Here is a 24194-nt window from a genome sequence, read left to right as displayed (position 1 = left end):
CAGATTTCTTTCTTTTGCTTTTTATCCTCTTGTATTTCTTTCTATATCTGTAGATTTAGCAGTAGATTCAACTTCAAGTTCTGCTGACAAATGTTTGACTTGAAAATCAAGTGGAGATGAAGATACTAATTTATCTTGCCCAGAGCAAGATTTAGTTACAATTTCAGGTTCTCTTGTACTTGATTCTCTGTTTTTGACTGGTTCATCCAATTCACCTTCATTTTCTTTAGAACTAGAGTCTTTAATATCTAAAGAAATACTATCAGGCTCAAGGATATTTGGTGATTGTGGTAGCAAATTAGATTTTGTATTACTTTCCACAATTTCGGGCACCTCTTTTAATAAATTCTCTTTGTCAGATACATTTTCAGGATTATAAATCAAATGTTCTTCAGCCTTGCATTCATTTTCTTCTTTATGGCTGCTACCAGTTTGACTTATTTCTTGATCAAAGCTCATGTTTGGACTTTGATCAAATATTTCTTCATCTGAAAAATTATCACGCAAATTCTCAGATTGCTTTTGAACTGTTCTATCCTTGGATATTTCTTTTTCCTGTGATGTTTCCATATAACCCTCATTTATTTCACTATCTCTGTCTACCAATGGATTTTCTCTCAGTTCTAGAGATGGGTCTATATCTACATCTTCAATTTTTTGAGTTGTATTGTCACGAGAATCAAATACTTCCATTTCTGTTTTATCATCATTTTTATTTGTTTTAGGTTCTGTTTCTTCTTTGTTTTCACTATCTGTATCTTGTAGAAATAAATCTATTGCCTGAATTGTTTCAGCCTCTGAATCATCACATGTAATTTCTGTTGTGTCATTAGAAACATCAGGTATTAATTTATCCAAGTTCTCCTCTTCATCAAGACACTTAGTTGAATTTTTATCAGGAAGATTGTCAAGCTCAGATAGATCTACTTTTGTATCAGGTTGAGCTACTTGAGATAACTTTCTATCTAAATGTAATTCATCTGAATGTTTAATATCTATGACTTGGCAATTTTCCATTTGAATATGACTGGATAACTGGCTGCTTTCACCTATATATTTTTCCTTGTTTGAATCAATTACATCTGTTTTAGTGTCAATTAGTGTTTTGTGATCAAAAGATGAATTTTCTTTTGGAGAGGTAACAGACTGCTCACAAGGTACATCTTCCACTCCTACCACAGCCAAAGATTCTGCATCAACTTTAGATTTAACTTCAGTGATCATAATCTCATCAATTTCTTCTTGGTTACTATGACCCAAACTCATGTTACCTTCATCTTTGGAATCAGGCATCTTATCTTTATCAGCACTCTTTAATTGTAAACATTCTTCCATTCTGTCAGACTCGTTTATTGCTATATCTTCTTGTTTTACCTCAGCTTCTTCAGTTATAAATGCTTCAGAATCTCCCTCACCTGAACATGTTGGTTTATCGAAATCATACATTGATTTATTTTCTAAACTATGCTCACTCTCCAAGGCAATCTTTCTGCTTTCCTCTTTTGAAGAAACTACAACTGGTACATCTGGCTTTGGTTGTGTAACAAGTTTTACTTCCTGTACTATCCCCTTACAATCTTTATTTTCAGCTTTTAATATTATTTCTGAACAGTTTATAGGTTGCTCCCCCATGGATGTTTCTATTTCCATGTGCTGTTGTTTTTCTTCGATATCAACTGTTGTATTTTGCAACATTATATTGCAAGAATCATCTAATTCAGTGTTCAAAGACGTTGTGTTTTGTATATTCTTTATTTCACTTTCCAAAGTGTTTACTTGTAAATTTTCTGTCTCAATATCTTCATGAATACTAAGATTCCCTGTTTCTCTTAAATCCAACATGCTAATTTGTTCATTATTTGAAGGATTTACAACTGGATTAATTTTAGAAGTACAATTTTTTTCAGGAGACAGCAATTTATCTTCAATACTGCTGTCAATGTTTAGCAAGTGTTGTTGAGAACTACATGTTCCGTCATTAGGGGATGTATGTTTCTCTAATTTTCCAGATTCTAGGGTTTCACATTCTTCTATTTGAATTAAGTTATCTTCAGTTATATCTATAGTTATATTCTCTCTATTTCCATCAAGAGATATATCATTGTTGACTTCTAAAGTTTCTACAGATGAAAGGGTTTTGCTATCAATGATTGCATTATTTATCAGTTCAGATGTTTCAACTGTTAGAAAGTGCTTGTTTTCCTCATTATTCGATTTCAAATTTATCTGAAATGGTGATAGTTCACTTTGAACAGCTACAACAGTAGGATCCTGTTCAGTTGGAGCCATTGCTTCCTTTGTCTGCCTTTCAACAAATGATTGTGACACTATTTCTTCAATTTTATTTTGATCAGTAGCTAATACATCAGTATTTTCCTTTTGGGTTTCTTTGTGAGACATACTTTCAGAATGGTCTTCATTTAAAGGCAAATCATAATCTTTGGAATAAACAACAGTGTTGTCAGAAAAGTGTTCTTTGATTGTTTCATTTACTTTGGTGGATACTTCAAAACTCTTCCCATCTCCTTTTACACAATTACTTTTTTGTGTGTCATCCTCTTCGACTAAACTTGACAAATGTGTACTGGCAGATGTTTCATAAATTTCTGTATCTTCAATGATTTGTTCCAATTCTTCATTTCGTTCAATATTTATCAAAGAATGTTTTTCTTCAGCAAGTTTTTCCAGGATAGAATCAGGCTTTCTAACTTTACTCTCAGCTTCAATTTTACTAGGAGTTATATTGAGTTGAGTATCTATTTCTGTAGATATGACCACTGTATTTAACTGGTTATCTTTCGAGTTAATCAAGGAATCATTTGTATCCATTTCTCCAATGTTAAGAATATTACTTTTGATAGAAGGGGAGTCTTTCTTTGTTTCTACTTGTAGCCCTGTTTTTTGTAGGTCTTCTGCACTTTCAGAATGTTTTAACATAATAGATTCTTCTATATTTTCTGACTGTTCAAAACTTACTGGTCGCTTATTTGCAGGCTCTTTTGTTACTTCAGCATTTAGGCTGTCATTGTTCCTTTCTGGTGAGAGCAACACTGTGTCTTTATGTACCAAACTCTCCACTGTAGCATCAAATTTTGGAATATTTGGAGGAGACATTTTAGACTTATCTTGGCTACACTTTTCTATATCTATGGTTTCAATATTAACTGATTTTAAACTATCTTCAACATTAATTCTTGTTATTTGTTGATGTTCTGAAGTTGTTTCAACTTCTAAATTATTTTTGTTATCAATTGAAATGTTTTCTTCACTTGATACGCATGATTCCTCTTTGTATGAATTTAATGTCTTTGTCAAAATGTCTGGCTCATTTAGTGTATTTGTTCCTGTTATAGGAATATGTAATTTGGTATGATGTTGATGAATGTCTTTTTTTGTATCATTACAACTAGGGGAACTTTCAGATTCTAACATTTCTAACAAACTATCACTAGTTTCAATAATTTTATTCTTATTTCTTTCAAAACACGAAGTTTCTTTATTTTCATTAGTAGAAAGTATATCTTCAGACAGCACACTTGCTTTAGGCGACTTAATAGATTTAGAAAGAATTGTGTCTTCTTTATTACTTTCTTCAACTGGGGCTAAAATTTCATCTCCACTCTCTAAATTATCTGAAAACATTTTTTCCATAGTTGCATCAACTCCATCATTGTACAAAGATATGTTTTCAGTAGTGTTACTTTCAATGGTGTCTGTTAAAATGTCTTTATTTTCATTAAGATTAATATCTTCAGAAATGTTAATATTATCTCCTGTAATATACATATGTTTTTTAACACAAACCTCTTCTATCACTGGTGTTTTCCCTACATTAACTGGAAGTTCGAAATATTCTTTTTTCTCTGATTCATTAGATGTAATGCTTGATGAACTTGGTTTTTGGTCCTTTGAGTTAACATCTGTTCCATAGATTTTACTAGAACTTTCACTGAAGCTACCAAAAGAGGAAACACTTGCATTATTTCCTTCAGATGTTTTTAAAGACGAGTCATCTGTTTTTAATATATTATTTTGTCCTCCATCAATATTACCTTCAGTTTTGCTTTCAATAATTTCCTCATGTAAAAGAACATTTTCCTCAACAAGTGAGGTTTTAATGTCTGTTTTACTTTCCCCAGTTTCTAGTTGGTCTTGAGAAGATATATTTTCAGTTGCAGGTGTTATCTGGGTAAGTAATTTACTGTTATCTTCATCAGTTTCAGACTTTTCTGACAAATCTATTGAACAAATACTTTTTTGTGCAGTTTTTGTATCCACAAGCTTACTAACATTTGGAGGATTAACTGTTTCCTCTTGGACATCTTTTGAAAATTCACTTAAATCACTGTCATCATTTCCTATTACATTATTTGGTGAATCTTCATTTAGTTCTCGATATTTACCTTCCTTATTAATAGCAGGATTTTTCAATTCTGATGTTTGTGTGTGATCTAAAACTTTACTTGATACAGTGACATTTCCATCTGATTTTGTTAGTGGATCACTTTTTATTTCATGAATAACAAAAGTACTAGGTTGAGGTAACAATTCGCCAACACTGCTTAAGTTGATCTTAGAGTTTATATCATTTTTAGTATTTCTGATATTACAAGGATGAGTCTTTTCTTTCGTGCTATCTTCAATTGGGGTATTTTTCCCTGATAATGATTGGGTATAAGATGAAACATCTCCAACAGTAACGACTTCAAAATCAACAGTATCTTCTTTTGAACTTATTCTACTTCTACTGGATGAATCTTCATCAAGTTGAATGTCAGTATCCACGTTAATTTCAGATGTTAAATTTTTTTCTGTATGTATGTCACTTTTGCTTTCTATATTTGTATCATCTTTTAGAGGATCATTTAACTTTTCAAGAGAAACACTATCTTTAGTTTTATTACCCGATGTAGAAGAAATATCAGTATCTTGAGAAGATTCGTCAGAAGGGGAATCATAACAAGAACTTATTATTTCTAAAGCAGTACTAGGGGTAACAGACTTAATATCTTTTATTTCAGTAGCTTCTGTAGTAGAAGTTTGGGGAGTTAATTGTTTTAAAATGTTATCCTTTCCTTGAGAGCTTGAAGCAGCAAGATCATCAGCACCAGTTTTGCCTAAATTTGGTGTGGGTTTGTCTATTTTCATAAAATTAGTTCGGACTAATTTGACACGTGAAGGTGTACTCGTATGAGCAGCAACAGGTTTTATGGGTAATTCTTCACATTGTTTTTCTACTAACTGGGAATCACCAGTTATGTTTTCAAACTTCTGAATCAAATGTTTTACACTGGTGCTCTGTTCAACATCTTGCAACTCAGTTTTAGACTCTTTTGTTTCCGTTTCTTCACCAGATTCTGGTGCCTGATCCCAACGACTCTTTTTATTGAAACTGCTTGTAGAAGTTCGATTTCCTAAAGAGCTCTGAACTACTCCTAGTTGGATCGGTTTTTTTGGAGAAGATCCTGGTGGGGGATCACTCTTAGAATCTGATACATCAGTAGCCGTTGAAAAATTTATCTCTGAAAGGTTCTTCTGACTTTCAGAATTGTTATCCATCTTCTTTTAATAGAGCCTGCAACATATGTTTAAATCTATGACAAATGGCAATCACAATTTACATCAATTTTCCTTGCTAGTTATATACAATAGCTAAGAAATATAGTAGTTTTTCCAGGTGTGTTTTCATTATTTAAGTTAAATTTCATAGTACTTATAATTTGGTTATTGTAATTGTTATCTATTGGCTTGCTACACTATCACAGCTTTTGGACTCAGAAAATATAGAGCAGCTTCTTTGGTTGCCAGGAACTAATATGAACATACAAAATCCAACTGCAGAGAGACGAAATTAAAGAGGTCAAATTATTTACCTAAAATCAGATCATAAAACAAGAAAAAACTTACTATTTGTTTGAATGTTTTTTACAAATGTAGCATTAGATAAATACTTTCTTTATTTCTAAATAGAACAGTGTGGGGAAGGAGAAATAAAACAGCCACTGTTGATACACATCTCAATGATATTAAATACAGCTGTTTTGAAGACTAGTGACCACTGTTCAATCAATAAACTGAACTTGTATTCTGAACGCAGATAAATTTCTCACATTTTTTAAAAACTTCTCGCTTTTCTTACTTTGAAAGTGTTTGAAAATTGTGTGTGGAGAAGTAAACACAATCATGAAAAATTTTAATTTTTAACACCATACTGTAATAAGGATTATTAAAAATTTTTGTATGATATGCGTGTAAATATATAAATAATTGAACAGTATATATATATATATATATATATATATATATATATATATATATATATATATAATATATATGTAAAAATAAATAAAATATAACTTTCACATAGGACTGTTATTACTGGATCTTCCCAAACCCAAATTGGCTTATATGGGCTACATATCCCAAAAGGCCATTTCATGCTTTGGTAGAACACATTTGAAATCAAAACTGACAATACCAAAACCAGCATATGCATAAAATGTTTACAGCACGTAAAACTGCATATCCAACAGAATTTGTTTCATTAAATGTCATTAGCATACAAATAAAATGAAAAAGTACAGTTTTAACGTAGATTTAATAAATATTTCTCCCTTCCCAACTATTCACAAAATATTTAAACGTCTTTACTAATTACATCGCAAGACCAAGTAGCCACTTCATTATTCAAAAGAGTGTATTTTTATAATATGTGTGGTGTAATGAGCTACGCTGGGGTTGCATGCAAATTTTCTAGTTAATAGCTCAAGATGTCCTGTGGACAGATAGACAAACAGACTACATACAAAAATATACGTCTCCGGGCAAAAAAAAGAGAAATTGTGTCAGGCTTCCAATTGTTTAGCCATACCCAGCAGGGATTACTTCTGGCTGGTTTATACCTACCAGTTGAACCCACCGCTGAGCACAGCAAAAACCGATGTGCCACTTCAATCTGGGCAACCTTATGGATGTCCAGTAGCAGCACATCACTAACCGCAAATGTTGAGATTCTGGGGTCCATGGGCAATTCGATAGGTCTAGTCTACTGTGGGAGATGACTGTTGGAGTTGGTGGGGTTTGTTCCCTAACCTCAGAGGTTCTTTTTAACCTCAACAAGGGTGTGCCACCCCCTCCCTACTTTGACTGGACAGGCTGGTTCAAAGCTGGCCTCCCCTTCTTCCGGGGAGACAACTTTGAGATGTAGTGCCCTAATTCTTCCTCATGGATCTTGATAGGAGGCGGCCCCTACTCCCTAACCTTACCCATCCTGAATATCCTGTCACTCCGGAAGCAGCGCAAAGGTTCTTACAGGACTAAGTGCAATTTATAAACTTTTTGTCCTAAGAGAACTAAAAAAAAAATGTTTAACCAAATTCAATGGTTTGATATGCACCATCATAGAACTCATTCTTGTCTAGGTAGAAATACAGAATTTGGCTGCACATAATTAAAGTCCACTCAGTAGGCTGACACAATTTCCTTTTGTCTGCCAGGGGAATGTAAAAATTCCTTTTCTATGTAATTGCCTGCCTGTCTATCTGTCCACAGGACATCTCGAGAATGAAATAAGCAATAGACTTGAAATTTTGCATGCAACCTCAGTGAAGTCTGTTATGTAACACATGGTGTGACGTACTCTTAACTTGTTATATTTGTTGTTTATTGTACATATTTATCTATCTTAACTGATGAGCATATAAGTAGTTTTTTATCATTGTTAAATGTATTTATAATATATGTATACCACTGTAAGTATAAGTTTAGAGCAGTATTAGTTTTAAATAGTTCTGACACTCATATGTGTATGTATTCACAGGCAAGTATGCTGAATCCTTTAAAAAAGAAAAATATTTTTGAACAATTCTAAAATGGAAAATATTTTTTACCTTTGCTAACAAAACAAACTGACAACATCTGTATCAAATTTAAAATTAAGGCCAGTACTGTTAAAAGAACACAACTAAACCTACGCAACACTTATTGCTTAAAATTGTTCAACCATTTCATAACTATTAAGACGTTCCTGAATTGTAATAAACTCTCTAAGTATTTTTACTTTCAGTAAAACTGAAGAAAAGGTTTTGTTTAAGACTAACTTAGATCATGAAAATCTCTCTGGCAAACAGATTGTATACTCAATCTTTGCTTTACGATTATGGATTCAAATGAGGCGATGACAATTATGAAACTTAAATTTACAGTATAGCCTATATATAAAAATCCTGTACTTTTTTCAGGTATTGTTATACTTAATTTTATACTTCGGTATACTTGGTATAAACACAGTGCCTATTGTCAAGTGTGTACTGTTCATGTACAAAAAAAAACATATACAAATAAAATTAAACCAATAAATAAATTAAAATTTGAAATGAAAACAAATGTTGTATAAAAAATATTTAATTTTAAATTTGTGAACTTAAATGTATTAAATGCTTTGCTTTTACATCTCTGGAATATATACTGTATAGTTAAACAAATAACTAAATAAGCCTAGTTTTATTGTTCTCTTGCAAATTTTAAGCGAGCGTGTATTCCTCTATCTCACTACAGTACATTACGTCTATTAAGTTCAAACTTTAGATACATTTTCCTTGCGTATATTACTTCAAAATTGTAGCACTTTAACTTTTGAGTGCCATAGCAATTTTGCTATGTTACCAACCCCCTTAAATTGCTTGCCTGATTTTTGTATATTTGCAAGCTTTTCTGAAAAAAATTATTCCATAACCATTAGACAGATTTTCATACTTTTTGTTTTGTTTTTTTTCTAATTAAATAAAGAATGTGAAACATCTTTTCTTGTAAAAATAAAATGCAATATATTTTTAATACAAATTTAGCTACACCACATGAAAGGCCCAAAAATTTTTTCAAAAAATCACATCAACAATAAATTGTCAAACTTTTATGTACTTTGCAGGAATACTGGAAACATATAACAAACTAAGCTTGTTGCTATGGAAACATCCAAATATCAACTATTTATGTTATTACACTACTTTATGATATGTTTCTACATCAAAACACAACTGCGAAACAAAGTAAACAGTGCTACTAACCAAACGTGTAATCCGCATCTCATGAATTCATTGAGTGACAAACCATATCTTATCATTCCAAAGACCAAAGAAGACAAAAAATATGGGCATTAATTGATACACCGAACATATTGAATGCAGCTACTCGAATGGCGGTACTCAAAGGGTTAAACAAGTTAATTATTTATCGTTTCATAAAAACATAGTTAAATTAAATTAAGTAACCGGTTCATGCAAAAAATATTCAATTTTATACATTTTTAAATAAACTTAAGACAGTTTAACATTAAATGTTTTACATTGTAACAACCTTTTTCTTATTAGATTTCATTATTTAATTAAAAAACAAACACTCCAATTAATAATAATTCAATTTTATTTCTGTAAGGCCTTTTGTTTACAAAGAAAACATCAGACTGAAACTATCATAACTGAAATAAAAGTGGTCAAAGTTTTTTGCCACAATGAAGAGAAAAGAGCCAAGAACTGAGCCTTGAGGGACTCGCAATGACACTTGATGTAATGCTAATCATCGTCCCCTACCAGCTACGTATTGTTTAAGGTAAACCAAATATGATTCTATGACTTATTGAATGTTTAGATCTACTGTCAAAACACAGTAGTGATTCTTTACTATCCAAAGCTTCAAGGGCATTACCCAATACATCCATTATTGTATTAGTTGCAACAACCAGTTCTAAAGCCAAATTTTGAATCAGATAGTAAGTTATGGGTTTAAAAATGGTGATTTAGTTGCCTGTGAATTATAGTTTCAATTATTTTTTTAAAACAGGCATAATCGAGATGAGTTGATAATTTTGGACCAGTTCTTTTTTGTCTTTCTTAAAAAATGGGGTAATTTTTGAAATTTTCAATAAATCAAAGAAGTATCCATACACTAGACATTTGTTCCTATTATAGACTAATGACTATAATATAATCTATTGTGGGTTTCAGTACATATTTTGAAAGTCAATAATAATCAGTAGTTTTTGAATTAGTAAATTTGAAAACAATACTAATTTTGACTCAATAGGTTTAATGTCAGCCCAATAATATTATCTGGTGCAACTGGCCTGTTGCCTAGGATATCACAGATATTGTTGTTAGTGATATGAATTTTGTCACTCGGAACTCCTTTACAAAATAATTGTTTACTAGATCAGGTTAAAGTTTAGTGTCTTCTGCATGGAGTGATTTTCGTTCTTGGAAAATAACATCCCAAGCAGCCTTACATTTGTTAGGTACCACATTAATAATTTTTCACAAGCTACTTTTTTATGTGAGGATTTTGCACACATTAATACTTTGCACCCAGTTACCCACTTTATGTTTACTGTGGTGTGCTGCAAATAGAGAAATATTTAATCAATGCCTTATTTGGCAGAGAGGTTGCAGCACTTTCCAGCTAAATCTGGATAAGGATTGAATTTTATAACTGCACAACACAGTGGACCACGTGTAGTGGCCTGACGAGCTGATCGGGAAAACATTACGCGTGGCCCAGCAAACACTCAGGAACAAGATATAGTCATTACCCATCGACCTGACACAGAGAATACCTACAGCCCATAATCGTGGTCACACAAGTTAGATGACAATTACATAAACCAAGTACAAAAGGTTAACAACCGTATGATCAAGTACTACAAACAAAGCTCATGTAAAACTGTAATTCATCCTCATGATGTATGGGTTGACTCTTTCTGATGAAACCATAAAGTTGTGTTGTTAGTTCCTAATTGGAACAACTATAGCACCAAACTTTGTAAACATTACCATATCGCGAGTTGAATTAATAGTGACAGTAACATAGACACCTTAAAAAATATAGCTCAATAATACCATGACACGCTCATTCACATGAGGTCTACAGCAGTGCCAACTCACTGGAAAAACAGTGGCGTGAGAGGTCACGTGTGAATTCAACGCACTGATATTCTAAAATTTCACATGGTCATATGGACTTTTCTTGAAAAATTGGTCACAACTGCAGAGGCTTACCATACTGTGGGCAATGGATTACTCCCGACACTCAGTGAATGGACTATAGAGAGAATTGCACCATCCTACATTTTAAATATAATACTCTTGATACCGACTCGTGACACAAATGTTTACAGAAAAAGGCTGAAATTTCTTTTGGAAGCTACGATTGTTCAGACATAGTGCATCTATACATCATAGAAAGTGCTGTGACTTCTCCTAATGACCATCATTAACATCAAAGACTGAGACAGAATGTGTTTTAAACGTAGCGATTTCTAGCGACCATCTCTAACGTAGGGATTTTGAGTACACCAGCATTAGCAATTAGCATTGAGATGCCCAATGATGCCTCTATTTGTGTACATGGGTTGCAAGACGTAATGCAGCAGGAGAGGTTGAGGAATTTGAAGAGAGGATACATAGATGGAATTTCTCCTATGACTATATATTAGACAGGATATTTAACACTCAGAAAAGTATCTACTTTCTAAACACACATTTATGGAACTCTGATGCAATCATATTGATGGCTCAGATGCCATTGTTCAGCACTAATGTCAAGAGGCAGATGGGTGCTTTACATTCCTACTGTTCATTAGGTTAAAGCATAATCACAGATCAAAATATCTTGTAGCAAGTTTAGCCTGTTTTTGACTGTTGACAAGGGATCTAGTGTTACCAACAGCTGTAAAATCCATATTTATTATTAATGTTAAATTTTAAAAACTATAATAAATTATGTTTTTTCAAGTAGTTGATTTTGATTTTTTTTATTTGTTTTTAATTACACTATCCCAATCTATATCTGCACTACTTAAAGTAACACATAAATCTATATCCTTCCGACAATTGAAGTGAGATTACTTTCATGATCCGTTTTAGAAGCATTCATTGACATTAAAATTAATGCCTACAATGGTAAATAAAAATTAATGTAGACTGCATACACCTGGTTATAGAAGTGGTGTCCTTTATTTGCTTCTTCACAATGGTTAAAATTATAAAATCTTTTAAGAAAAGTATACATAAACTTAGATTTGGTTAGACTAATCATCTTCAAACATTATATTCAAAATGCCTCAATATTTTTCTTTTTAAGTAAACAGTTGCGAAAATATGTGTTGATATTAACAACAACCAACAAGCAACACTGAACACAAAGAGGAACACATACAAGAAAAAACAACAAATCCCAACTAACACAAAGGTTTCTCTACCTTCAACACACAAAACAGATATCAACGCTTAACAAACCAGTTTTATGGAGCATGAGAGTTGGTGGGCAGGAAAATTTGTGTGCATTATTTATGTATTTCAATCTGCGAATACCTGGAAGCACATCCCTACTTTTAATAACACTAAAAGTCTAACATGAATTGAGTCTTAAAAGGTTAACAACCGTATCAATTATGTTTCTCACTTGTCTAAAACAGAGTATAATAAAAATAAAAGACCTTAGATTCATTTCGTAGACTACATAAGACCAAAGAAATTAACAGCCCTCTCATGAAAATGTTTGCACTGCATAAAAGTTACTTGAACATAAATTTCTCGCCTTTTACTACTACTCTTCTACTTCATAATTACGTAAAACAAATTATAAATAAGTCATTTTAACTCATTGACTGCTACTAACATTAAATTATATTATTTCACATCTATGCGGTATGGAATTATTTTCTTATCATACATGCACCAAATGGACAGCCCCATTTTCTTAAATTTAAACATTGCTTACACCCTCAATTTTAATTTATCTGCAAAATATTTTATTTGAACCTAAACTTACATTTTTTTAATTGGATATTGTCATACGGATTTTGTTCATCTGCAATAAAAAATACTATAACAAAAATATTTCGTTATTACTCACTTCTTTTTAGACATGTGTAATATGACAAGCCAGCTTTTATACGCTATTCCGTTATTACAAAAGAACAATACTTAGACTGAACAGCAATGATACACAGCAGTAGAGCAATTTGCAGAATACTCATAATCAGTAAGTACGAAAGACCAATGAATACAAACCTTATAAGAAGCGCAAAGCTTATGGAGAATAGTCTGCCAAGTTGGTTTCCCGCCAAAACGAGCTTAGCGCGTCCGCCGCTAGGAGCGCTTGTTTCCCCCTCTTTCCCTCTCGCTCTAGCTTGTTCTCTCTCTCTGTCTAACTGGCCGCGCGCTGTCTTCTCATTCGCTCCCGCTCTGTCTTCTGTCTCACTCTAGCTCGCCACGCCACGAGCGCCCTTCACGCTGCCTAGCGGTGGACGCGCTAAGCTTGCCAAATTCAAATAAAAATTGGCAGACTTTTTAACATTGGCTTTGCGCTTCTTATAAGGTTTGTATTCATTGGAAAGACTTTGCTATACTGTAAATCCCTGGTGGTCTATGTAATGGACCTTAAAGCAATATCTCCAGTAACAACATCTTCCGGTATTGCAATAAAATTAAAAGTATATTTAATTTGTCAATATAATTTTTAAACATCAACAGAACAAGGATCATGTAATAAGCTTAGAATGAGGCAGGTGCCACAGATTAAAGAAAAAAATAATATATAGGCATGGGTGAGTGGCAACTGAAACCAACCAAGTCAGTGAGGTGTCACCAATGAGGGAGTGGGAGGAAACTGCATGACCATGGGCATCGCACCTCATTTCACTACTGAAGATGCATGCAAAATTTCTATAAAAGTATTATAAAGTCTATAATAAATTCATTTCATTCTTGAAATTCTACCAGCAGACAGACAACTATACAGAAAATCTTCCACTCTTCCCGGTAGACAAAAGAAAAATTGTGCCAACTTACTGAATGAATGGGTTTATGGACCTGCGCCATCATAGAACTCATTTTTGCCTAGATGTAAAAATGAAGTTTTATGGCAAATTTCATATGTACATATGAGATTTTTTGCGGATAGTTAAACTACATGTTTCTATGACATGTTGAAATATCAAATAATAGCACTCAGTATGTTTACAAAATGATTTATTCAGCAATTTTTTTTGTTGAAATCATTATAACCTGTGAGACCAATGTCAAAAAGTTTGTTAACACTTAGCCAATTAGCATTTACAACTTTTCTATTTATTAAATGACAAATGTAAGTGAGAATAATGCTCACTGCAAAAGACTACTTTGGTAAATAAAAACTGAATAAATGTACAATACAAGATAAGCTTTTTTGCAGCATGGCCCACGCAGCCAACTCAAGATATGAAGTGTATTGCACGTACTGTATTTGTGCAAACTAATACTTGCTAATTTTTATTTTTGAGCGTTGTAGTTATTATGACTATATTTTATACTACCGTATACCATTATTATTAGAAAATCATGGAATTTGTTTTGTTTTGTTATATGTATTAAACTAGGTACTTTGAATTACCCTGTATTCCAGTAAGAATAAACATTTTCAACATGTATTATCAATACAAACCTTAAATTCTACACTATTTAAAAAAAATAAGTATTAAATTTACAAAAAGAATTTTTATACAAAAATCAAAGGTACTTTGGGATTATACCGACCACACCCAGACATGAATCGTTATTTCACATTTCGTTTCTACTGAGTACTAGATTAGCGTAGAACAATATTTCGTCAATGTAAAACAGGAATTGTCTTATCGCAAACCCCTCCCCATCCTCAGACAGAGGTCAAAGTCGAGAGTCTAGTAGATAACGTGATTGCAGAGTCTCGCCGCCCGTTCAGCTGGTGCATCGCTTTGTTGTACTTCCGTGTTTTACCTCTACATTTCTCCAAACACAAAAATTCAAAAAAAACAAACATTTACCAAACTAAAATCTTTATTAAAAATACACTAAAAACTTGTTTTTATTCTTGATCACATTCCGCCGCCCAAAATGCGAGTGCCTCCGGCCATCAGCGCAGGCCTTGGCAGCACCTTCGGTGCTGCCCCGCGCTGATGTCGACGAAAGAAAAACATCCCTCGAGATAGTACCTATCAGTAAAATATCAAATTCTAGAGGGGCTAATCAGAAATATAAATTGAATTGTAATGGAAAGGCAATTATGTACCGTGCAAATCACGTGATGCCGCGCGGCCTGCCGTAATCAGGATTCTCGAGAAAGATAAGATAACAGCGACAACAATATCGATCACAATACCTGGAAATGCTTGTAAGTTTGTAATTTTGTAATTGAAGAGTTGTTTTTTCGTTCTATCATGTTTGTTTCTATAAATTTCTATTTTTGTGTTCTTCATACTAGTGTGGTCGGTATAATCCCAAAGTACCAAATCAAAATTTGTACTCTATATTTTTCTACTTTTTCTTTGTCAGCCAACTATTAAATACAAAACTTCTTATAGTGGTGATTTACAATTTTAATTATTGCCAGCTTTTATTATGTATTGAATAACAATGTTGTTCAAAATAAATTCAAACAAAGTACAATCATTTGTAAGGTATTTGAATAATTGCCAAGTACAATGGCAATAAATGTGGATTATTTGTGTCACAAGCTGTCAGACACATTTTTATTCTTTAAAAAAGTAACTAAATGTTACACTGCTTTGTTTGTTACATTCAATTCATCACTAACCTATTAAAGCTTAGCAGTACATTAATGTACCACCGTAACATATGTTGCAAAAAAATGCTTTATATATAACACTGTAATGGAATATTTTGTTTTAATTACGCATATTATTCTCTACAAACATGATTTTATATTAGTGGAGTGGTAGCACTGATTCAGTTATGTTTTCCCTTGTTACTGTGTGAAGCATTAGAAGAAAAATAAACACTGGATTTTCACAAGAGGTAACTTTGTTTTTTGTCTTTATGAACATGTGAGTGAAGTTATTTGCAATACAACTGTTGTAATTATTAATTTATTATATGTAGAAGATATATTTTTCCAATTTACATAAATATCAGTTGTTATATGACATAAACAAAAGACATAACCTAGACAGTACATTATTGTACTGCTAGGAAGACAAACTATCATGTCAACACAGTAGTAACCTAATCTGCTAAGTTGATTTGTGTATAGAAAAAAAAACTAATTTCAATAACTTGATCTAATCTTTAGGCCTTACATGTTGTTAAGACCTCGATAATATACTACAAATATTACTGATAGGATAGGGGAGTGCCTAAAAAGCTTTTTGGTATTTTTCATACCTATTATACAGCTTTGGCTTGGTTCCAGATTGACTTAAATAACTACTATATTAGAAGAGCATGATGATCTGCCCCCTGTACAACAAATATTCATCCAACTGCCTGATATTGACAAGGATATATCTGCAGAAGATTCTACAGATAAGGATGATGGGGGTAACTTAGACAATTTACAGAAGTTTCAGTTAGCTGGCATCGGAGAAGCAGTTTTAGCTGATGGTAAAAGAATAGGGGATGAAAACGGTGAAGCGACCTTGTGGCTCTTATGACTATTTATCTTGTAAGAAAGAAATTTCATTACCGTAAGGTGGATGGACACCTCTGTTGTCACTAAGGCTGTACAGAACCAGTTGGAAGTAGACAGACACTCTCAAACCAATAAAAAACATATAAATAACCCAACCTAACCTGATAATGAAATACAACAAACCAATGGGGGGGAAAAGACCGAATAGACCAGGAAGTGTCCAACGACAGGGAAAACATCGGGGGAAGAAATTGTGGTGGTTCATTTTTACTTGGATGTTAAGATGTTGCAAGTCCACAATGTTTGGGTTCTAATGAGAGCAACAGGATCGAACACCATACTACTACAATTCAAGTGAGAAACTGTAAAGATATACTTGACCAATTATCGAGTTCTTCCCAATGATCCTGCCCCAATACTAGGTGTATAAAAATTCAGCAACAGCTGCTTAATATCTGACACCACGCAGTATGATCGTATGGATCATCTCATTATGCTCACCATAGGGGAACAAAGACAGTATCAAGGACAGAACTGCACCAAAAGGGTACAATCTGAATGTAGTAAATGTAACGTTGGTCAGTGTATCAATTGCTTCTAGCTGTTTTATTAGAAATAAAGAGTTTAGTTACCCACAGATTCAGTGTACTGAATAATTCCTCAAAATGGTTGTAATTTTATGTTTTAAACTTACATCTAATTGTTGGCTATTATTATTTTAACATAATTTATTTATTTCTTTATAACTTTCTACTTATTATTGAAAAACACATGAATATCAAAAGGGGTGCATTGTTACATTATTTTAACAGGTGGTAACAAGAAATACTAGCAGTACATCAATTTATCAAACCTAAAATGGTACCAATAGTCTCAAATGCACCTCTAGATATTATAAATATCAAAATATTCAACAAATTTGACAAAAACATGCCATTACGACGATCAGTTCTTGTTTTCTACATCCTGAAAGGAAGCGATGTCAGTTAAAAGGAGACCGATCTGTCACTATTTATAATTTCTTATAGGCTATATAAGTAGATTTAGATTAGGTCATCATAAACATGTTCTAGTATTACCAAAATTAAAGTTAACCTTTAAGAGCGCTCACGTAATCTGAGCTTGAATTTGGGCACTACCTCGAGCCATGTTTTTTATTTGCCAGAGATGTAGGGTAACGCCAAAGGCGGAATTTCCAACCAGTGATGGCCTGGACATTTCCCATTGGTGCTTTCCCAACCTCAGATCACGGGCTAGATCATCCAAATTTAACGTCATATCACGTTGGTCGATCTGGCACGTGATGTGAGCTCGGGAGAGCACTGATTGGAAATGTCCCTGACCATCAGTGCTGCCTTCAGCGTCACCCCGCACTGTTATTGCCTATTATAATATCCAAATTAAAGCTCAGATCACGTGAGCGCTCACTAACTTCTAATATATATATATATATAATATGTACGTATGTATTTACCTACTTATATAATATAAAAAAAGTAGATAGGGGAGTGGCCTCCTTCTCACAGACATCATCAACATTGATTCCTTTGGGCAGTCAGGAAACAAGAACAGATCGTCATACTGACATGTAATTTTCATATTAAGTCAAATAAAATCTGTTCTTTCTACTAATGCAGTTTTTTAGGTCTCTGGTACGAAAGACTGTTCCAAAAACTGTGGAATACAGATAATACCAAAGTATCATAATTTGAAATACCTGTAACGTAATTCGGTTCAACATTTTAGCTTAGGTAGGGTAAATTATCCAGTGTTTAATAGCGTACCAGTGTTTGATAGGCCAAACATATTTTGGCTTCTGCTAAGCTCAAATGTTATTTAATTATATGTTTGAGGGTTGATAAAAAAGTCCAATTCCCTTTTTAACCTATCCAGCTGATTAATTCTGTATTTGGAGGGAAGCAGTTTTTATGGGAATTGTTAGAGCAAGTTGTTATCAAAATCGAGATTTTCGCTTAACAAGAAGGCTAAGAGTTAAGTATTTTTAATATATTTTTTTAAATTGATAATTAATTAAATTTTATAGGATGTACACAGAAAGAATATACATTAAATTCTCTTTAATTCTGTGTAAAATACAATTATCTAATCTTAACCTCAAAAAATAGGGAACTGATTCAATCACTGGATTGTAAAATTGTGTTCAAACCCAGTGTTTTATTGTAACTATCAAATACTAGATTACATGATTTCTAATGTTTGATACTTGGTTGTGAAGCTTTTAAAAATTAAATATTTTATGTAGAAGTTACAATTTTAATTAACTGTAGTTAACAATGTTATTAGGCATAATAACAAGAATCTGAACAAATTTATTTTTCCCTGATGCCGCAAAAAAAAAACAAAGTTTGCCTACAAACACGAAGACCTTCTACTTGCATTGGATGCTGTTAAAAAGGGTGAAAGCATCAATTCTGCCAGCAAATGCTTTGGTATCCCAAAATCAACTTTAACATACAATGTATCTGGTAAAACACCACTACATAGGAAAATGGGATCGCAGCCTATTCTTGGGACTCAAGCTAAAGAAATGCTTTCTAATTGGGCAAAAGGTTTAGCTGCTTGAGGATTTCCTGTCAACAAATTGGACATTCTCACTTCTGTGCAGCAGATCACTAAAGATCTTCACTAATAAGATAAATTCCACAGTGGGTCGCCAGGGAATAAATGCTTTTAGTCAGGTTCCTTCTAAGGCATCCTGAAATCTCTCAACGAAAACCAGCGAAATTGAGCTCTGTTAGAGCTTCAGTAACAGAAGAGTTCATAAGAAGTTGGTTTTCTCAGATCAGCAAATATCTGAAAGAAAATCATTTATACGATGTGCTTTCAGACCCTGCACAGGTTTTCAATATGGACGAGACTTCTTTTTTCTTGCGTCCAAAAGGCAGGAAGGTAGTTGGCATAAAAAGATATTGCATTTATTAGAGCTTTACATTAAAAAAAATCATAAATCTTAAATAACACTATATAAAGTCATTTTAACTTTAAAAGTAATAATTAACAACCTGTCATGGCAAGTAAAGTTCCTCTACAAATGTGATTTTGAAGGCTATCAAACACTGGGTATTGGTTACCAAACACTGGATAAAGTGTTTTCCTTTGAATTTATATGTTTTTTTTTCATAAAATATATAACTTTTTACTGGTGTATACACATTTAATAGAAACTAGATTAATTAAGGATTAGAAGGCACTAAATTTTATGTCCCTACAATAAAAAGTCATTGAGGTATGAATTTTTGTCCCACATTTTTCCTTAGTACTATCAAACACTTGGAGGTTTACCCTAGTTTAGGCAATTATAAATATTGATGATTCAATTGTATTGATGGTGCCTATTATACTGCAGACGAATGAGGTAAAATTATTACAAACCGCATGCTTAAAACTTGTGTCTACCTTAACACGTTTAGTAGCCTACATGTTGTATGATAAATACACCACAATCCAGACTCCCAGACATGGGAATCAGAAATTCTTTATTGATAATCTTTAAGATTACAAGTAGCGTCAATTAACAAAAAGTTTACATAGTTATAAAATATAAAAGTTCATGTTTGTCTCTGTTAAGTTGTCAGTCTCCATAAGTAAAATTCCTCCACTGTGTAGATGGTTCTTTGCAAGAGCCAGTTCTTTATTGCAGTCTTCATGTTTATGAACGTGGGTAAAAGTCCAAATCTAGTAAAATTCTCTAGATTGTACAAGATTAAATGCAAAGCCGCGTTTATACTAGCTTGCTACATAGCTATTGTAAACCCAGCTATGTAGCTACCTCGCTACACATAATTTGACTTGTAGCACAGATATATTTAATATAAGACTGTACTGTGGGGATGATTAGTTCTCCCTGAATACTTTGTTTACAAAACTGGGATTCGGGTAGACTTTAATAAGTGGCCTACACTTGTTATTCGATTGCTATTATCGAATTGTTCGATTGTTTTTATCCAAAGGAATAATTCAATATTACAATTAATTTATTTAACTTAGCATATGATTTCAACTTATTAGTTATAGTAATTTTTATGTAAACAATAAACAGCAAGAAGTAACTAATATTTCTAAACTTTTAAAATAGCGATGAATATGAGGAAAATATATGAGATATTTCTCACAAGTGACTGTTTAAGTGGCTTCAAACATGTGGATTTGGCTCCTGGTAACCCAGAGGGGGAGAATTCTTTCCTACATTTCACAAAAGTAGTTACTCATTGATATAAAGCTGGGCAATTTGTAATATTGTAAGGTTTCTTTGATATCTAAGTCTAGGCCATAGTTGGTTTTGTGATGTTATTGTTAAATTTATGTTTTTAAAATTGTAATGTACGAGATTCTTCTTGTTACGGTTATTTATAACTCTTATTGTATATGGTTTTTACATATCGAAGTTGGATAGTACATCGAATTGTTCATATAAAAAGTCATATAAAAGTGAAACAAAGAGGCAATCACAAAACTGGTTGAATTTTTTCACAAATATTTGGAACTTTAGGATCTGATCAATGCTGATTATAAAAATAAAAACAATAACAGGAATAAGCCTAAAAGGCTAGAGTATAATAAGCAGCCACCATCACAATCAGTTGATGATTATCAATTTTAAATATCAATATTATTGAATACAACATTTGACCTATAGATATTCGTAATTAATCACTGTCAGCTTTTATTGTTTAGACTAGTGACGTCATTACCTGCTGTTATTTCGTTCATGTAAGGAGAAGGTAAATGAATACACAAATATTGCCTAAAAATGTTTTTACAAACAAAGAAATTTTTAAAAACTGATCTCAGAAGTACATCTTGCAGAATACATGTGAGAAGAAATTATAATTATTGGTGGTGATCTAGCATTTTTTTTAAAGCTATCAAACATGTCTACCATGTGAAGTAATAGTACTACGCGGCTTAAGATTACTTTAAATACAATTCAGTCATTTTATACAGAATAAAAAATTAATTTAATTTACATATAAAAATATAGCTTCTCTATATTAACATTTTTAAAGCCTGAAACTTAATTCAACATCATTGTTCAAAATGTATTCTAAGTAAAATCGTGTTTGGAAATAAACTCAAAATTAAAATCATGTGTTATGTTATTGACCAACGGCGGCAAGTGACGTACATATCTTCTTTGTTTCACAAGCAAAATAAATAAGGTAAGTAAATGTTATTGTTTTCTTGTGATTATACATTATATTTTAATTTGTAAATCACATTAAAATTCATACATAAGATTTAAAACTAGGCTAGCCAAACCATACAGTTCTCTGAAATATCTATTTGTTATTTGATCTGACATTTTACTTCCATTCCTTTGGATGGTCATGAATATTGATTGGGATTGGATGGTCATCTGATTGTGATGGTGGCCACTTATTATACTGCAGCCGAATAAAAATACTTGGGAAACAATAGGCCCTAAGCCTTATTACGAATAAGGGTGGAGATGCCTTTCACATCGACTAAAAACTGAAAAAATAGCTATAGAAATTCAGACCCTACATCAAAACTAAATGTTGCACCTACATAAAGTTCTGATACTAATTCTAGCAATATAGCAGTGCAGCTTTGTATTATAAATGTAGCTTCAATAAGCTAAAATGTTCCAGGCTAGCCTAATGTTTTGAAATATTACTCACTCTTAACTTAGGCCCAATTAAAATACATGGATTATTAGCTTAGTTAATTGTTGACATAGATACAAAATACCCTTTAACTTGCTTCATTTTAGGGGATATAAATAACTGTTATTCTAAGCAAATTGGATAAGCATAGTCTCTCACTCTATTCTTCTTAAAAAATTTGTTCTTTATATAAACTAATAAAAAATGTATTGTTAGGATTTACCACATATGAAAGTGTTTGTTGCTGCCACTGTTACACTGAAAATTTATCATATAATATAGAGGTTCTTAAAACTTCAAAATTTCATCCCACTCTTCAAAATAAACACTTGATGACAAAAGCGTCCATTTTAATGCTAACAACAAGCGACTAAGCCAGCGAGTGCTGAATTGAATACTCTATGTAGTATGACGAGCTCCTCCCGTTTGTGTTCAATGGGGTGATCGTGACAGGCGGAGAGAAAGAGTGGGGGCAGAGCCGAGCAGTACCGATAAATCCCGAACATTCCTGACAAACCCTGTACATGCGGCTGATAGCGACCTCAGTTCGGAACGGTTCTGATTTCTATTATCTTACGAATTAATGAGTCGTTTTATATCCGAATTAATGAGTCGTTTTATATCCGAACATATCTGCAAAACATAGAAATTATATCGAATTAATTATATTAATATTGAACTTTCTTTATAACTCCAAAGATACTTTACAAAATGTGAGATGGTGCACAACGAATAAAATGTCATAATCTAGAATAGAATAGAAAAATTATTTATTTTCTTGAAAATATGTACAATAGTAAAATTATATAAACATCATTTATACCTTAAGCACAAACACAAACATTGCTCCTTAGTTGTAGACACAATTGACATGAGAATAAAAATAAAACAATGTTACTTTTTATTAAAGAAATATGAACATGTCTTTTTTTATTTTAATACAGCTAGGGTACATCAATAAACAAAATTCAAGAAAACAAAATAGGACCTCAAAAGGCAAGGAACTGCCTGTGTAGAGGCTCCAACTTTCTTAGAAAAACAAAAGAAAACAACACTCAAGCAAATGAAATTAACAAATAAATTCAAATACGATAAATCTACCCATTTAAACTAAGCTTTAATAAAACAAATTTGAATAAAAAAACACATTCAATATAGCAATATAGCTTATAGCAATAGCAATATATTTCTCTGTCTGTTTGTTGGATATATATAGAGAATGAGAAATAAGCTATAGACTTGAAATTGTGCATGCAACTTCGACCAAGCCTGATAAGTGTCATTTTGTGTCGTCTGGCGTACGCGATTATAATGCTGATCTGATCTATAGTACATGGAAATTATCGAATAATTTCTAACTAATAGTAATGTAACCTACAAATTATATTTATTTGATTAAGGCAGTTGGAAAATGCAATGAACCAAATATAATGTTACGAAACAATTTTATTGGTTTACATTTTAATACGAAAGATGCAATTAAAAAACTCAACATAATTGTTGATTTTGGTGTTTGGAGACCCTGAAGATAAATTCTTTAACTACTATGCTAAGTAGGGCTCTTTTTAATCCTCCTGGATGTTTAATCCACCCTCGAATGTTTTATATAGCTACGCCACTGAATGTAACGAAGTTACTTTGTTACATTAGACTCCCTTACGTCTTTTTTGGTATTTCGATACTCCGTTGTATTGGTTTATTTGTATGTAGACAAGAGTAATTGCCTGCCATTAATTACGTTGTAAAATCACGGTTCAATGAAATAAATTTAATTGCGCTGCATCCTGCAGCATCCAGCTTTGAAAATGTAATATATATATTACATTTATACATATACATACATATACATATTACACCACCAGGCTCTATTAAATTCAGAGTAGTACAGAGCGAGAACGCGCGGACTGCTTATTCCACTATTCTAATACGCGGGCTATCTCTAGTTGGCAGGAGGGGCCCCTCCATCCCCACTTTTTCTCTCCGCCTGTCACGATCACCCCATTGAACACAAACGGGAGGAGCTCGTATGTAGTATGTAGCCTCGTAGACAGTAGACTGTATCTATCTTTCTCTAGTCGTGTTCTCTCTCTCTCTACCCTACCATAGCAG

At 32.7% G+C, this 24194-nt stretch overlaps 1 protein-coding gene across 2 annotated transcripts; it reads right to left on the bottom strand.

The window, feature by feature from the left end:
* Nucleotides 1–13: 13 nt before the first annotated feature.
* LOC124356784 (repetitive organellar protein-like) lies at nucleotides 14–22490 on the bottom strand. Of its 2 annotated transcripts, XM_046807990.1 has the most exons (3): nucleotides 22309–22490; nucleotides 12288–12362; nucleotides 14–5575 (listed from the first exon to the last, which is right to left on the bottom strand). In XM_046807990.1, exon 3 carries the CDS (start codon nucleotides 5557–5559, stop codon nucleotides 22–24), a length of 5538 nt encoding a protein of 1845 aa, XP_046663946.1. In that variant the 5' UTR covers nucleotides 5560–5575; nucleotides 12288–12362; nucleotides 22309–22490; the 3' UTR covers nucleotides 14–21. The 2 variants fall into 2 exon arrangements, with proteins under 2 accessions (XP_046663946.1, XP_046663945.1); XM_046807989.1 differs by lacking the exon at nucleotides 12288–12362.
* Between the last annotated feature and the right edge of the window lie 1704 nt (nucleotides 22491–24194).

The sequence above is a fragment of the Homalodisca vitripennis genome, chromosome 3 (genome assembly GCF_021130785.1).
Source record: "Homalodisca vitripennis isolate AUS2020 chromosome 3, UT_GWSS_2.1, whole genome shotgun sequence".
NCBI classification, from domain to species: domain Eukaryota; kingdom Metazoa; phylum Arthropoda; class Insecta; order Hemiptera; family Cicadellidae; genus Homalodisca; species Homalodisca vitripennis.
This window is presented reverse-complemented; position numbering and strand designations above follow the sequence as displayed.

Coding starts and splice junctions, on each gene's coding strand:
- LOC124356784 (XM_046807990.1), bottom strand. CDS start 5,559: ATGGATAACAATTCTGAAAGTCAGAAGAACCTTTCAGAGATAAATTTT.